The sequence below is a fragment of the Colossoma macropomum genome, unplaced genomic scaffold, assembly GCF_904425465.1.
Source record: "Colossoma macropomum unplaced genomic scaffold, Colossoma_macropomum, whole genome shotgun sequence".
Taxonomy (NCBI): domain Eukaryota; kingdom Metazoa; phylum Chordata; class Actinopteri; order Characiformes; family Serrasalmidae; genus Colossoma; species Colossoma macropomum.
In genome coordinates this window covers 13,410,403-13,426,731 of record NW_023494793.1, presented here as the reverse complement: position 1 = coordinate 13,426,731, position 16,329 = coordinate 13,410,403, and the positions used below count along the sequence as shown (strand labels likewise).

Genomic DNA, 16,329 nt, shown 5'->3' with positions numbered 1-16,329 from the left:
GTGTGATATTATCTTCCTTACAATAACATGCTTAGCCTTTACTGCATATCAACAATGAACCGCAGGCTGATTTGTGTTAAAAACATTTTATAAAAGCAAACTAGGTGCTTCCAGATTTCAGGCAGTGTATGACAAGGACTTGTTAGGACGGCTTAACCCAGAGAACTTTAGTACAACAGATAAAACAACACACCCCCCCCCACCACCACACCCCACCAACCCTCAGGAAGGGAAGAGATGAACTGTGATGGCACATTGCGGAGAGAAAAGCAGGCGTGCTACATTAGCGATACATCGCCATCTAGTGTGTTGTTGTCTCATATATTATGCAGGTTTACAGACCCCTAAACTGTGTACTTCATACAAGCGCATACATATCTGTATAGTCTATACGTGTGATTGCTGGGGGTCTTGAGGAGAAATCTGGCACCAAACCTGTGTTCTTCTAACCAGCTTGTAAGATACATACATACAAATATACAGTACTGTGTAAAAGTCAGAGACTGCTCTTCATTTATTTGATTTCCATTCAACAAAGAAGCTTCAACAACTCAATATGATATTACATTTTCAGCATTTAGTGCGTCCACTCTTGCTCTTAAGAGTCTTGCTGTCACGTTTTTCAAAAAAATCTGCAGAAATATTTTGCCACACCTCCAAAGTTCAGTCTTGGTTTAATTTTCTGCTTCTCAGGATTCAAGCAATCCTAATTGCAACACTCATCAAGTCCAAAAAACTTTACTCCACATCTCAGTTGTAGTGCAAATGTTTGTCTGTTTGCTTTGCTCAGTAACAGCTTCTTGGCAGCTACACATCCTTTCAGACTCATAGTGCTGGGTTGTCTTCTCACAGTGGAAGGATGGACAGACACACCTGTGGATTTTTGCAGATTTAAATCAAGAGTGGAGCTTTATTTTCTCCTCTCTCTCAAAGATGAAAGCTTTAAGTGCTCTGCTCAGTTGGAGGCCTACCAGGCCTCATTTTCTTTTGACTTTCCGCTTCCTTATACAAGCATCTATTTCTTACTTTCTCAGAAATATCGCCTGAAAAGTGATTAACTTGTCCTTTTTGTAGGTTCAAAAAGAAATTAAATGAAGAAATAAGTGCTCTCTGAGTTTGACACCAACATTTTTTACTGAATGGACTAACAGAAATGGTCCAAAATGACTTTTTTACCTTCTACTAAAAAACATTTTACATCTGATCTCTCATGATAAACAAAAATGTTTTTCCTTCCAGTGAAAAATGTAAGGGCTTCAAGGTTTAGTTCTAACAGCAACAATATATAGTCTCCAAAATGCCATTTTTTTTAGGAAAAAGCAAAAACTTTCTTTACTTTCAATGTAAGTTAATGTAACAAGATTTTATTCCATGTAATTTCAGAGCGTTTCCATTGGCCCATTCTTCATGCAGTTTTTATATAATGTAAAGGACAGCTGCCACGTTCAATTGATGTAAATAATGGAAAAATGGAGATACTTGCTTCTTTTTAAACAGTGACAATATATTATATGTATTTTGATAAAATGGCAAATGCTGTATCATTACCTAAGCTCATATGACCACAAGAGAACAGATACATTTAAGTAAATAAATAAGTAAATAAATACCACACAGGAAAAAAGCCTAGAAAAAAAAAGAAGATGTTTCCTTCAGACTGGAAATGGGCTGTGACCACAAACTTCATGGCCTCCTTGATACATAAGATGATAAGATGTGACCACTGTGACCACTGGTTCTGGGCACAACACATTTTTTTGCCACGACATGCTTGGGGCCACAAGTTCATACTGTTCTGGCCACATCTCATTTGCTATTGTAACAGTATATTAAAATAAGACAAATGCGATGGCAGTGGAGAAAGAGGAAGCACTTCTGTGGTAAGGGTTCATTAAAGCTAGTGTGTTGTGGGCTATTTCAGTCCTTGCTGCTATGAATATGGGCCTTCGGAACATTTTTCTACAAGTCATTTTAAATATGTACACTACATAAATATTTTACATTCCACGTCTCATAACAGATGCTGAAAGAAATATATAAATGAGCCATTATCTTATTAGGAAATGCCAGTCATGTAAGAGAATTTCTGATGAAAATGCAAGAAATATTATTTATGTATCTCACATGCTCACACTTAGACCTTCCTCAGCACCAAGACAAACATATCTATGTCCCTCATCCACTCTGCAAGCAAACACAGTAGACTCATTTATCACCTCCTGCACTGTAATCATTCAGTATTTATTTTGTCCATTCACATTTTATTAATTACAGCACACTGTGCACTGTTTTCCCTCATATTCCCATGCGTTCTGGGCGGCAGGTTGGATTAATGGACGGATAATTGTGTTGCTATGCATCTGAGCAACTGGAGAAGTTATCAGCCTTCACTAATCTCTCTCATTTTCTTTCTTTTTTTTTTAAAGAATGTCAGACTGGCCAATTTAGTTTCTGTGAATATTTCCCATGGTATAAATAACAAATTTATGCAACTGGTCGCAGCTCAAGCGCTCTGGTGTATGAACAGTTGAGTTACGTAATATTTGTGTAAGCATTCAGTCTAAATAGAGGTCATTAGACTAAACGCTTGTTGTGAATTTATCTTCATTTGAAGTATTTTACTGGGTTTCATCAACGTCTTCAAAAAATTGAGAGGTCGTGAAGTGTAAAAGACCGAATAACTGATTTAATCAGAATAGTTGTTTGGACTTCATGTGTACTGCACTCCTGAAATTTGATTTTTGGATTTCAGTTCTTCTGACCAAACTTTGTAAGCCAATTGTAAGGCTGTAGTGCCCCCATGTGGAAGTACTGGCTCAAAGCTCACCGTATTAAGCATCTACCAAGTATCTCTCTTAGCATTGTCCCAGTGTTTTCACCACCCTTGCAGTGGACAGTTTAGTGTTCCTGTTTCCTAACTATGTCCAGTCGGGCAGCAGAACAGCTCTGCCTGAGGTAGTAGTGGGGTTAATTGCCTTGCCCAAGGGCATCAACAGGAATGTCCAGCCATTCATGGGTTTTGAACCTTTTGCAAAGGCTTGAGGAGTTGAACTGGAACGATAAAGCACTAAAATGTGCAACGCTGGTAGAACTTGGATACTGTAGTCTGGAAACACACCTGATACTATAAACTGCATACTACACTGATCAGGCATAACATTATGACCTTGTTTCTACGCTCACTGTCCATTTTATCAGCTCCACTTACTATATAGGTGCCCTTTGTAGTTCTACAATTACAGACTGTAGTCCATCTGTTTCTCTGCATACTTTGTTAGCCCCCTTTTACCCTGTTCTTCAGCGGTCAGGACCCCCATGGACCCTCACACAGCAGGTACTATTTGGGTGGTGGATCATTCTCAGCACTACAGTAACACTGACATGGTGGTGGTGTGTTAGTGTGTGTTGTGCTGGTATGAGTGGATCAGACACAGCAGTGCTGCTTCAAATGAGGCTATAGTGGGCAGTAGCAGCCAGCTACAGATTTTTAGTTGCAGCGGACAGTAAAGGATGGCTGCCTGGAAGCTGGCTGTGATCCATGCCTGAAATACCAGTCATCATGTAAATGAACATTTATTTTTAACACAGTCAGGCAGGTTGTATAATTTTTTTAACGAATCTGTGTTCTCAGAAACTAACTAGTCAGTGGCAGCTGCCACTGGAGGACCTACTACAGCCCAGCTGTAGGACTGTAGGACTATAGGACTGCCACTGCCCCACCAGCTGCCCCTAACTGGTCAATGGTAGCTGCCACTGGAAGACTACCAGACTGCTTGACAGTTGCAACAAGCAGCACTTTGGTTCAACTCTAACCGCTTTGATCATGCAGTCACCCCATTATACCATGTAAACTTTATTTAAGAGTGCAGAGTTAAGAGTACTAAAATATTAGCTTTACAGTATTTAACATACAAAATTTAAAAAAAAAAATTAGATGTTTAATAATGACCATCTGTTCACACTGGTTAGTACACATCAGTGTGGCATAGCATTTCTGTTACATGAAAAATGATGAACAGTATATTCAAAAATTCAGTATCTTCTGTACATTTATTTTCTATGATATTGTTATAGATCAAACTGACATACAACTTTGTGCAGAAGTCAGAGACCAGCAGGCAGCAGGACGGAGCAGTAGTAGCATCTGGGAATCGTAAGTGGCAGCTAGAGTCAAACAGTGGCAGCTGACATGCAGATAATTAAATATAAAAAAGGTGGTTGATTCTGACCTCAGTTCTTAGTCTCACATTGATAGCAACACTAAAACAGCTATTTTCATCTTAGAACTATTTCAGGCCTTATCTCACACGGCATGATGCTAACAAGATGACTCATGCTTTCGTTTTCTCCAGTTTAGATCAGTGTAATGCATTATTTACTGGCTTACCCAAAAATAGTACAAACTACAGCTGGTACAGAAGGAGTTCTTACTTGGACACAGAGGAGTGAACATAGTACTGGCAGCACTTAAAAACTATAAAAAAATTGTCCTATATGTAGCACCAAAAAGGGTTCTTCTATTGTTACAATGTCAAGCTTATAACAATAGAAGAACCTTCTTTTGTGCTATATAGAACCCTTTTCAAAAAGGTTCTATACAGACACATATACAACACATTCTCCATCAATCTGAAGAACCATTTCACCATGCAAAGAACCTTTAAGCATGAAATGGCTCTATATAGAAACATTCCCTTTACTAACGAACCCCTGAAGAACAATTTTTAAGAGTGCGGAATAGCAGGCATGGTGAAATCCTCTAGAGACAAAGTGAAAAATTTTCATTAAAAATATTCAACATACTGCCCACCCTCCTTCACCACGTGTGTTTCTTTAGGTTTAATCATGTATTACTGTGCTGTCTGGTGGGAGTGATGGAGAGCTGGGAGTCTGGTGTGGGGACTGGTATGCAATAGGCCCCAGCATGTCCACTGCTGAGATGAAGAAACACATGTTCTCTTACTTTGTATTAATAGTAACTGTTTGTTAACACAGATTAATAAGTACACACTGATCTGGAGAACTGGCAGCTGTAGTGGCAGCTGCCACTATAGGACTGGCAGTAGCCACTACCTTGTCAATAGTGGCTGACACTGCGACACTAACTGAAGAGCTGCCGCTGGAACTCAAGCTAGCAAACTAGCAGATGTGGCAACAACTTTCATCACTTGGTTACAGATGCATTTATTGGTTATATTTACCATTTTCTCACATATTTTAGCAAAACTGCATAAGAAACAATCATGTGCTGTAGTGGGCAGTAGCAGCTAGCTACAGATTTTTAGTTGCAGCGGACAGTAAAGGTCGGCTGCCTGGAAGCTGTGATCCTTGCGTAAAATACCTGCTGATATGTAAATGGACATTTATTTTTAACACAGTCAGGCAGGTTGTATATTTTTTTTAATGAATCTGTGTTCTCAGAAACTAACTAGTCAGTGGCAGCTGCCACTGGAGGACCTGCTACAGCCCAGCTGCCACTGGAGGACTGCCACTGCCCCACCAGCTGCCCCCAGCTGGTCAATGGCAGCTGCCACTGGAGAACCTACTGCAGAGCAGCTGCCACTGGTGGACTGCCACTACCCCACCAGCTGACACTAACTGGTCAGCTGACCAGTTAGTGGTCAATGGCAGCTGCCACCGGGGAACTGGTAGCTGTCCTCTAACTGAAGAGGTAGCTGCCACTGGAAGACTGCCAGACTGCTTGACAGCTGTAACAAGCAACACTTGGTTTAACTCTTACCGCTTCGGTCATGCAGTCATCCCACTATACCATGTAAACTTCATTTAAGACTTATCAAAATTGTAGATACAGTCAAGACACATCATTGAGTTCTCTTCATTTAAAAAAAAGGAAATGCTATTTTTAGAAATGCTTTTTATTTATTAAATATGTTGTCAAGCACACCATCTTATCACCATAATTCCAGTTATAACAGCTATGATGTACTAACTCAAGCTGGCAAGCTAACAGTTGTAGTCATAGCATTCATCAATTGGTGACAGTTAGTATCACTGGTTATACTTAGTATTTCTCCCTTTGAAATAATTTTAGCAAAACTGCATGATAAACAATCAGTGACTGTAGTAGGCTGTAGAACCAATGGCAGCTGCAGAGTTTTAGTAGCAGCTGACAATAAAGGATGGCTTTCTGGAAGCTGACTGTGGACCAGCTTTAATGCACAGCTTGTTTTCCTTGACTATCGAAAAAAACCTGCCTAACTCTTTTTTTTTTTTAATTTAACACAGTCAGACAGGTTTTACGTATTTTTAAATAAATCTGTGTTCTCAACAGGTCTAACTGGTCACTACTTGGTCGTTGGCAGCTGACACTGAAGAGGAAGCTGCCACTGGAAGACTGCCAGACTGCTTGACAGCTGCAACAGGCAACACTTCGGTTCAACTCTTACTGCTTCGATCATGCGGTCACTCCACTATACCATGTAAACAAGACTGCACAGTTAAGAGTAATAAAATATTTGTTTTACAGAATTGAACATACAAAATTAAATAAATAACCAGTGATGTTTAATAATGACCATCTGTTCACACTCATTAATATGCATGGGTGTGGCATAGCATTTATGATACATGAAAAATATGTTTATTCTCATCTAAGCTCACAAACATTTTAGATGTAATCAAGATGCAACACTGAATTCTGTTCATTTTTTTAAACAAAGGAAATACTATTTTTTAATTTTTTAATGTTCTCAATTAGTCAAGTCAGTGTTTCATTTCAGAAAGTAACCAGTCAATGGCAGCTGCCACTGGCTTACCACATGCTGCCACTAAATTGAGAGATTGCAGCTGCCCCTAACTGGTCAGTGCCAGCTACCACTGGAGGACTGCCACTGCCCCCACCACCTGCCACTAGCTGGTCAGTGCCAGCTGCCACTGGAGGACTGCCACTGCCCCCACCATCTGCGACTAACTGGTCAGTGCCAGCTGCCACTGGAGGACTGCCACTGCCCACACCACCTGCCACTAACTAGACAATGGCACCTGCCACTGACGACTGGCAGCTGGCACTAACTGGTCAATGGCACCTGCCACTGGAGGATGAAATTGGTTCTATATAGAGCTCATGGTTCTAAATAGAACCATTGCTTTTACTGAAAAACTGAAGAACCATCTTTTTTTAAAGAGGAATTGCACTATTTTTTCAAAATCTCTGCATAATACAATCGTGGAGATATTCACAAAATGCTTCATTGTAGAGAAACTCACTGTCTCATTTTTTTTGTGGTGTTGAAAGTGCAGTTTCGGCAGTGAAAAATACACAGTAATAACAAAACTACTATAATAATAAACACTGATTATTGTTTACTAACATAAACAGGAACGCAAAGTATGCTGAGCTCCATGAGGAGGTCAACTCTGGTCACCGGCTTCACCCTGCCAGTGGCCCGACCTCATACACAAGCCCACACATTAGCCCACTCTCCGACACATAACTACATATAAAACTCTAACACATAACTAGAACTAAAGACAACGACACAAAACAACACAACAAGACAACTCTTTGTCGGAGGACGCGCGCTACCATGAGCCTTTGCGTGTGTCCGTCTGCCTGACTCTTCAGACGCCTGGTTCCTATCAGAACTGCTGTGAACATTGCTGACTCGTACATTTTCTCTACAGCAGAGCATTTCACACCAAACCACTCTGGGTGACTTTGTTTATATCTCAGCGATTGACCTAAACAGAAGCCTACTCGTCTGTAGTAGGAGCCCGCGGCCTGTAGAGGGCGCTCCTGCTCCCTCCTCGTGACGTGTGTGTAATAATGCGCGTGGTCCCTCCCAGCGCGAGCAGCTCCTGTAATGTTTATTTCAGGAAACCCGACTAACTGACACCCAGTCGGAGGGCCTGCAGAGCTCCAACCGAAACCGAAAAGAAAAAACATGGTGTTGCGCTGCTGAGGAGAGGAGAAACATGGTGTTCGAGTCGCTGGTGGTGGATGTTCTGAACAGGTTTCTGGGGGACTACGTGGTGAACCTCGACAGCTCCCAGCTGAACTTGGGCATATGGGGAGGTGAGAGCCGTGACAGTGGCTTACTTAACGCTACAGCAGAAAGCAGCGCTTCTGTGGCTCAGGTTGCCTTCCTGTTCGCCAGCGTGTTGTGGGAATTTTCCCGTTCCGCCTTAATTGTGCAGCAGTTACAGTCTGGCGCTTGAGGCACCTTTTAAGGTGGAACGGGAAAATTCGAACAACAAGCTGGCGAATAAGCAGCTGTGCCTCTGCGCCCTTCACGGTTAGCGTTAGCTTCCTCCGCACGAACTCCAGGCTCAGGAATGAGCTCCAGTTTGCTGCTGACAGGCTCTGGTTCACAAGGAGATTAACAGACAGGCTGCTAATTCCGGTTTTGGGCTCTTTAGCTAAATGGCAACTTAGTGCTTTAGCGTTACATTGTATTGGAATGGCTATGGACGTTAGCTGGCTAGCACGGGACAGAAGAGAGGGTGCATCCAGCTTTAATTACAGCCAGGAAAAGGTTTAGCATCTGTTGACAGCTGAGAAAAAGAAGCAGAAGGTAGCAATAAGCTGCATTTGCCCCATTCATTCACGTGGTTACGGTTAGCCGAACTAGCTCTAGTCTGGTCTGCCAAAAAGAAAGAGGTTTAAGCCCGGACCTGCCTTAACCTCAAGGCATGGCTGCGGTTTTAAAACTATTCCAAGATTTCTGACCATGCTGTTAACTTTTACTAGTGGTGTGAACCTCCAACTTCCTCATGATGCGACTCCTCTGAGTGACATGTGGTCCGAGCTAGTAAACATCTCGGGTTATACTTCTTTCAGTTCACAGTAAACTTCACCCAAAACCAAGTTCACGGTGAACGTTTAATAAGCTATGCAGGAATGATAATCCTACAGATTACTGTAATATTTATTTTACTGCTAAAACTTTACCATGGAGCAGTGGAAGTGTAGTTTATTACTACACACACACACACAAACATTAAAACCACCTCCTTGTTTCCACACTCTGTCCATTTTATCAGCTCCACTTGCCATATAGATGCACTTTGTAGTTCTGCAATTACAGACTGTAGTTGATCCTTTGCTCTGCATACTTTGTTAGCCCTCTTTCACCCTGTTCTTCAGTGGTCAGGACCCCCACAGGACCACTACAGAGCAGATATTATTTGGGCAGTGGACCATTCTCAGCACTGCAGTAACACTGATGTGGTGGTGGTGTGTTAGTGTGTGTTGTGCTGGTACGAGTGTAGCAGACACAGCAGTGCTGCTGGAGTTATTAAACACTGTGTCCACTCACTGTCCACTTGTAGATGTGAAGTCAGAGACAGTAGCTCATCTGTTGCTGCACGGTTTGCAGCGGTCATCCTCCAGTTGCCCACGAGACGCTGTTGGCTGGATATTTTTGGTTGGTGGACTATTCTCAGTCCAGCAGTGACACTAAGGGGTTTAAAACTCCAGCAGCACTGATATGGGCCTGTAATTAAATGGCTGATTTTTATCTGCTGTCCCTGAACAGGTTGATATTTAAAAATGCAAACAATGCTTCTCACCCAAGCAAACACAAACAACACAGGGCAGCATTAAAGGCCGTAGTTCTTTCTGTTGTCAGTTCTTGTTTGTGATCTTTTTCTTCATTAATACATTTGTTTACTGTGCAAATAAGGTGAGCGTCAGTTCTGTTTGCAGTTTTAATAAGACAATAGCAGAACATTCGCTGACTTTCACAGCATCATGTCTGAGACATAACTTGCAGGTTTACTACTTTGACCTGCTGTATTCTTTTACAAGGTTAATTGTTCAGGTCTGCAAAATCTGTTACAATTACCCAGCTTTAACTATATCATAAATCCTTATTTATATGGACAGTGCTGGTGGCCCTTGAACTAAGCACACGTCTGCCTCTGTACTGTATTGAGACTGTAAGCCCAATTCTAAGTAATTTGATATGATTATGATGATATTTTAGCATAGTATCTCCCAAATGTAGCCTTGCCTTACAGACTGTGTCTTTCACAGGTGATGCAATACTGCGAAATCTTGAAATAAAGGAAAATGCTTTGGTAAGTGTCAGCCATGCAATTAAAGCACTTCTGTTTTTGATAGCGTATGATTTGGGTGTTCACATCAATACTGGTCTATTTAAGTGTAAGTGTATGTAAATGTTTGATTTGACTTCTCTATTTTAGAGCCAGCTGGACATTCCCTTCAAAGTCAGAGCAGGACATATAGGTAACTTCATCAGAACACACATTCGCACATAGTTTAAAGGGGCACTCTGGCCAAAAATTACTTAACCTTTGCTACATCTGTTGTAAACATGCTTCTCCTCTTACAGCTGTGGTGCGATAGTCTCTTAAGCGAAATGTCCTGATTTAAAGACTAGGAAATCCCCCTTCTGATGATGTATCTTGAAGGTGAAAGTAAATTTTGAAAGACTACAAGGGCTTTAGGGTGGATACTAGGGGGGCAAGCTGTTTGAAATTATTTTAGGCTGAATTTTTCCTTCAACAAATAAAAATGTTTAACCATTAAGTGAGGTTAGTGACGTATCACTGACACCAGCTAGCCCCACATATGTATTTATTAGCCTCCAGTGCTTTGTGCTGCAGGAATAACCAAAGATTGTATGACGTATACCTGTCGCTATGCATGCTGGGTATTGTAGTGTGAGAACACCGATGGACGAAAACAAAATTGTAAATTCTGTCAAACCTATGAGGCTGAAGGAAGCAATGCTGCACCTTAGAATAATACATAACGTAACTAATGTATTACATGCTAGTTTTAGGCCAGAATGCCCCTATAGCACCAGTTTCTGTCTGGTTTCAATTGTACTATTTACATGATCTCTGTTTGCATCCTTTTAGGACATTGTCATAAACCATTTACAACCTAAACCTAAATAGCTTAACTGAGACTCTCGAGCTCTTCCTCGTTAACGCAGTATTGGTTTATTCAAATGTTCTGGAAAGAGATTTGAATGAATAAATGTTGATTATGAATCATTTGGCCTTGTTAGCCTCAGATGGCTCAATTCCATGGTTCTGGATACAAAATTAGCTCAGGCTGTTGGAAGGCTTTTGTTGTCTTATCTGGTTCATGTTTGTTTAAGATGATTTTTAATGACTCTAATGTGTGTGTCTTGTCAGGCCGCCTGGAGCTGAAGATCCCGTGGAAGAATCTGTACACACAGTCTGTTGAGGCCACACTGGATGAAGTCTATCTGCTTATTGTTCCTACTGCCAGTAAGAGCTGTCAATCAATCTCATCTGTTCACGGTTAACATGAGCTCCATTTTCCTCAGTATGGCCTCTAAACTGAAATTCAATTTGAAGCTCCATTTCCTGAAGATGTCATTAAATTGTTTAGGTGACTTTAGGTGTGAACTTTGACTGTGTTCTCTAAGAAGGTCTGTTTCTGCCGTAATGCTGGGATCAAGCAGTATTTGTGCGTTTTGCCTATCGCCATATGCCTATTGTTCGCCGAAAGAAAATGAAAATAAAGCAGTATTTCGATTAACTATGGTTACGCCCAAATTCTTGAGGATGACTTGTCACACTTGCGATGTACGGTGCAAGACAAGAGTCTCACCCACCCTGCGTGGCTGTACAGTGGAATGATTTTATCTGTTTTAATTCTCGGTAGAGCAGTTTTGACAACACTCTGTAGCCATAACAGTTCAAAGATGCCAGAAGAATGGTCAGTGGCCCATTTAATGATGGCTTAAGTCACTGTCCCACTTATGTCATCTGTTTCCACCACCGTTTTTCGCACATCATCTATGTGGGGGCATTTTCAAAATTCGCAAACAAGAGATGGATGAAATGCCTACTTATTTCAGCTGTGATTTTTTTTTTCTTAAGCATATAAAGTTTTTGACTAACTAAGATTCTGTTCCCACCTGACTTTAACAAAAAAACACTTTGGAGGTGGTCAAGGATGTATATGACCACATAACATTTGTGGTCTGAACAGTAAGGCGTCCCAATGTAACCACAGCAACATTTAACATAACTGCCTTAACCAACTGTGTCATAACAAGAACAGACAAAAGCAGCTACGCAGCTTCTTTCTTTCTTTTATCTCCTGTTTATTCACAAATTGCACTAGCAAACCATGTGATCTAAACTGATGTAACAGCCTGTTCATTTACACAAACAACAAAAATGAACAACATTTTCGTCTGACGAAAGAAAAACGTAATAAGAATCTGGGTCTGTAAATGTGTGTGGTACCCTTCCTCCCGTCCTGAAATCTGACCTTAGAAGGTTACTGGAGATGCATTTGAGACCCATGGAAATGCCTTTTATAAATGATTATACTTCTGTCCACTTGTGATCAGATTACTTGAGACTGATGGAAACACTAGGTATAAGAAGGGTATATTACATTTTGTCATTTAAACAATGTCAGTATTTTAGGGGTGGGCACATAGTGATATGTGATCATTAATATGATAAATGATGCTGTTCTGTTTCTATCAGGATAACAAGTAACTGATTGGATGTCCACCTATTATACCAGTGTCTTGTATTTTTCCATCTTACATATTTCGGAGTTGGAGATTTTGCATTTTGTTCATTCCAACTTGTTCACAAACCTTGGAAAAACGAACGATTATGACACATTTTATGTATTGCAATATTATTTTTTACCATATTGTCCATCCTAAAGTCATTGTATCTGTTCTTTGTCTTAGGTATAAAATATGATGCCGAAAAGGAAGAGAAGCAGTTACAGGAGGCTCGACAGAGGGAGCTGCAGAGGATCGAGGAGACCAAGCAGAAAGCAGCCGAGCAAGGTTAGAAAGAGGAACTATGGCTATAATCTTTACACTAATAAAAATAACTTATCAGTTTGTGAATTTGCATTATCTTCCTGTGTTTGCGTAGAAAACCCGAAGACTGAAAAGCAGGATACCTTTGTGGAGAAGTTGGTCACGCAAGTGATCAAAAACCTGCAAGTGAAAATCTCAAATATTCACGTTCGCTACGAAGATGTTGTAAGTCATCAGTTCAGTTTTGCAAAGATAATTTTTTCCTCTTCAAAGTTCCATTTTAGTTGTCTTTCTGCTCAGAATACTATAGTCATCTTTAGTCATTTCTAATGTTTCTTCATAGAATAAAGATAAATAAATGTATGCTTCCCACACAGGTCACCAATCCAAACTCTCCTCTCTCATTTGGAGTGTCTCTGCAAAACCTCAGTCTTCAGGTACTGTCGTTTCTCACCCAGACTATGTTCTTTAATATAAATCAGATCAGAGTTTATTGCTACAAATAGAAATCCAAAACTGACCCTCAAAACGTTTCTCAGGGATTGCATATGTGGAAAAGAATATATGTTAAACACGTTACAATCTGTAACATTATGTGACATTGCCAATGGAATTCAAACATTAAATAGCGCATATCTGATTAATTACATGAATTGTATGTATTGAATAGGGACACCGTCTTCACACCTCATGTGGTGCTGTGAATCTGACCTGACGTCATGTTTGTTAATATGACTGGAGTTCTTCCAGTTTCTGGCTGTGTTTTTTAGTGTGTGACTATTTTATACATGCAGACCGCCGATGCAAACTGGAAGCCCTGTCTGCTGGACGAGAAATCAAAGCTGTTTTTCAAGGTAAAATATTTTTACTGCATGACTTCTGTGAATTTTCAACTGAATTATTCCTTTTGTTGTAAGTTATAGTTGAGAATGGTTCCATATGAAATACAAATGAGTTGAAAAAAGAAGAGAAATTGAGAGAAATGATACTGTAGTGAAAGTATAGTTAATGTGTTAATATGAGTTAAAAGTAGAAGTATGAAGGCGAAAACATACTGAAACAGAGAGAAAGTCGAAGTATCTACATTTCAACATATTCTAATCCTGCTAAACTTTACGCATTTTGCATAGCAGGTACACATGTTGATAGCAAACGCTGATATGAATTGTCGCTCAACTATGCAAAAAGCTGGTGACGCCTGTGAGTTTAATTGTGTATGTGCAGAACTTAAAGCTAACAGCGAAAGGCAGCAGCGTCTAGCCTTCTAAAAAAACAAAAGAAGAAACGTTTAACCAATCATAGCCCTGGGTTCAAATATGTAATATCAATAATTTCAAGAGACCGCAAACTGATAGCAACGCAAAATGTTTTTTTCTCAATGCCCCTCCTCACCCCCTCTGACTTCACCTGGGGCTGTATTACAGCAATATCTTAATTCTGAAATCTTATATTTGTTTAGTTGCCATGACAATTTCAGTTAGGACTGAATTTAAGACAGAAGCTATTACAGAAAGCAGTTCTTAAGTTTATAATCTTATCATTAACTCCAGATAAGAAAACAGTATTAGAGAAACATCCTAACAAGACAAAATTTCCTAAACCCTGTCCTAACTTTAAGACAAACCCAAAGGTGTCCTAGGTGTAACTTCTGTTTTAACTGTCCATTTCTATTGTTTTTAGGTGACTGGGACAAGCAGCATAGTCCACTATAACTAGCATAGTGACATTATGTTCATTTATACTGCAAAACAGTTGTTTCTATTCTGAGATGTTTTTCTTTTCTAACTCTGCATTTTAAAAATCCCAGACACTGTAGACGTGTCTCCACCGTTGGAAAACTCGTCAGATGAAACATCACAGCTATGGCGATGAATAGTAAGGAGACAGAGCTGAACGTAGGGCTGTTTACTAGGAGGATTAATAGCATGGTCGACTAAAGTGTTTGGGAAATGGACACTGAAACAGGAGCGGCGACGACAATATTTCTAATCTCCAGTTTATTACCCTTTAGTTTTGTTTTGACCTTTTTACAACGATAACGGTAGCTGTGACTTACAATTTTAATGTTATTTTGGTTACATGTGTACGTTTGAGTACACATGTAACCATGAGTGCATATAGTCGGATGCTTGGTAACCGACATGACAGTTGATTGTCAACATTGATTGAGTAGATTACATCTTAGAGATACGATGCTGTGAGATAAGATATGACTTCTAAATTTAGATAAGATTTGCTTCTGTAATACAAATCTGTGAAAAATGAGCAGATCATAATGAGCAGATAATGGCAGGATGAAAAAAAGCGAGTGCAAGTACCGCAGAAGTAACATCACCTAGGAAGTTACCAGGAGGTGTGTGTGTGTGCATGCCTTAAAGTTAAAATAAACATAACGGGGAAAGAGAGCAGCAGACCCTGTTGAATAACCAAACTTGATGATATGGCGGCGAGTGGGGAAATGACCATGTGTTTTTTTTTTAAAAAGATAGAGATCTTTTTTTGCTTGGCATGAACTGATCACGCTTTACACTCTGGTGTTAATTCTTTGCAGCAGCACACTGCACTCATGCCCCTCATCTTCCTAAGAAGTGCTGGCCACAAGTGTGGAACAACAGCTAATGGATGGTGCTGGTCCTCAAACAAAGACGAAGTAGCATAGCCGTGGACAGTTTCATTTTACTCTGATACAAATTTGATTGGATGCTTTGATAAATATAATACAATACATGTGAACTGAACAGATTGGCAAGAACAAAAGTACTAGAAAAGTCTCTTTGAGATTTGTAATAAGTATCCTGGATGTGTAAATGAAAATATAAGCAGTAAAAAGTAGGTTATTTCTCTTATTAATAGAATGGAGAAAAAATATTTTATTTTAATTGTGTTTGAGTAAAGTGCTTAAGTCACTTGAAGTCTTCCAAAATAATACTAATGTATAGTAACATAGTACAATACTAAATATTTCCCACACTTGAATATAAAAATGAAAATGGGGGAAAATGGGAAAATAAGAGCCAAGCAGCTGTTCAACTGCCATTTTTATTGGAGAAAGACTCTAAAATAAGCTGTCAGTGAGGTTCTGCCTCAATAAGAAACTTGCCTCAGGGTGGCTTAGTTGTGTGAGATGAAAGCCTTAGGCTGTCAGTGCATGTAGACACTAGTTAATAATCATAATTGTTAACTTTAAGTCTTAAATAATTAATCATTATGAACTTTAAATAACTTCTGTTTTCAGCTCGTCCGTCTGGACAATCTGTTTGCATATTGGAATGTGAACTCAGAACTGTACTCCAGTCATACGCCTACCGAGGCACTGGTAAGACATTAACTCTATTTAATAGAGAAAACTATCACTCCATAGGAAAGTAGGAGGAAACTGTAATCCTAATCCATTGTTGCTCTGTTGTTCTTGTAGCAATGTCTGCAACGCAATGTGGCTGTCCAGAACTCCATCCCTCAGGACTATAATTTTAGTGAGTGTTTGTCTTTACTCATACTATAATTTGCTCTTCTTGAGCATCCAGATGTTTTTGGGTATGTCACTGAAGAGTAAACATTAGACTAATTTGAC

The 16,329-nt window shown here is 39.9% G+C and overlaps 1 protein-coding gene across 5 annotated transcripts in view; it reads left to right on the top strand.

Moving 5' to 3' along the window:
- The first annotated feature begins 7,801 nt into the window (after nucleotides 1-7,801).
- Nucleotides 7,802-16,329, top strand: part of vps13a (vacuolar protein sorting 13 homolog A) — a 55,745-nt gene continuing 47,217 nt past the window's right edge. For 4 of the 5 annotated variants that reach the window (XM_036578552.1, XM_036578551.1, XM_036578553.1 and 1 more), the window contains exons 1-10: nucleotides 7,802-8,035; nucleotides 9,998-10,041; nucleotides 10,168-10,210; nucleotides 11,131-11,226; nucleotides 12,681-12,782; nucleotides 12,874-12,983; nucleotides 13,136-13,195; nucleotides 13,553-13,612; nucleotides 15,994-16,074; nucleotides 16,174-16,231. In XM_036578552.1, the coding sequence (XP_036434445.1) occupies nucleotides 7,936-8,035; nucleotides 9,998-10,041; nucleotides 10,168-10,210; nucleotides 11,131-11,226; nucleotides 12,681-12,782; nucleotides 12,874-12,983; nucleotides 13,136-13,195; nucleotides 13,553-13,612; nucleotides 15,994-16,074; nucleotides 16,174-16,231 (754 nt within the window). In that variant the 5' untranslated portion in view covers nucleotides 7,802-7,935. The remainder of the gene's footprint in view (nucleotides 8,036-9,997; nucleotides 10,042-10,167; nucleotides 10,211-11,130; nucleotides 11,227-12,680; nucleotides 12,783-12,873; nucleotides 12,984-13,135; nucleotides 13,196-13,552; nucleotides 13,613-15,993; nucleotides 16,075-16,173; nucleotides 16,232-16,329) is intronic. The other variant, XM_036578550.1, reaches the window with a different exon arrangement.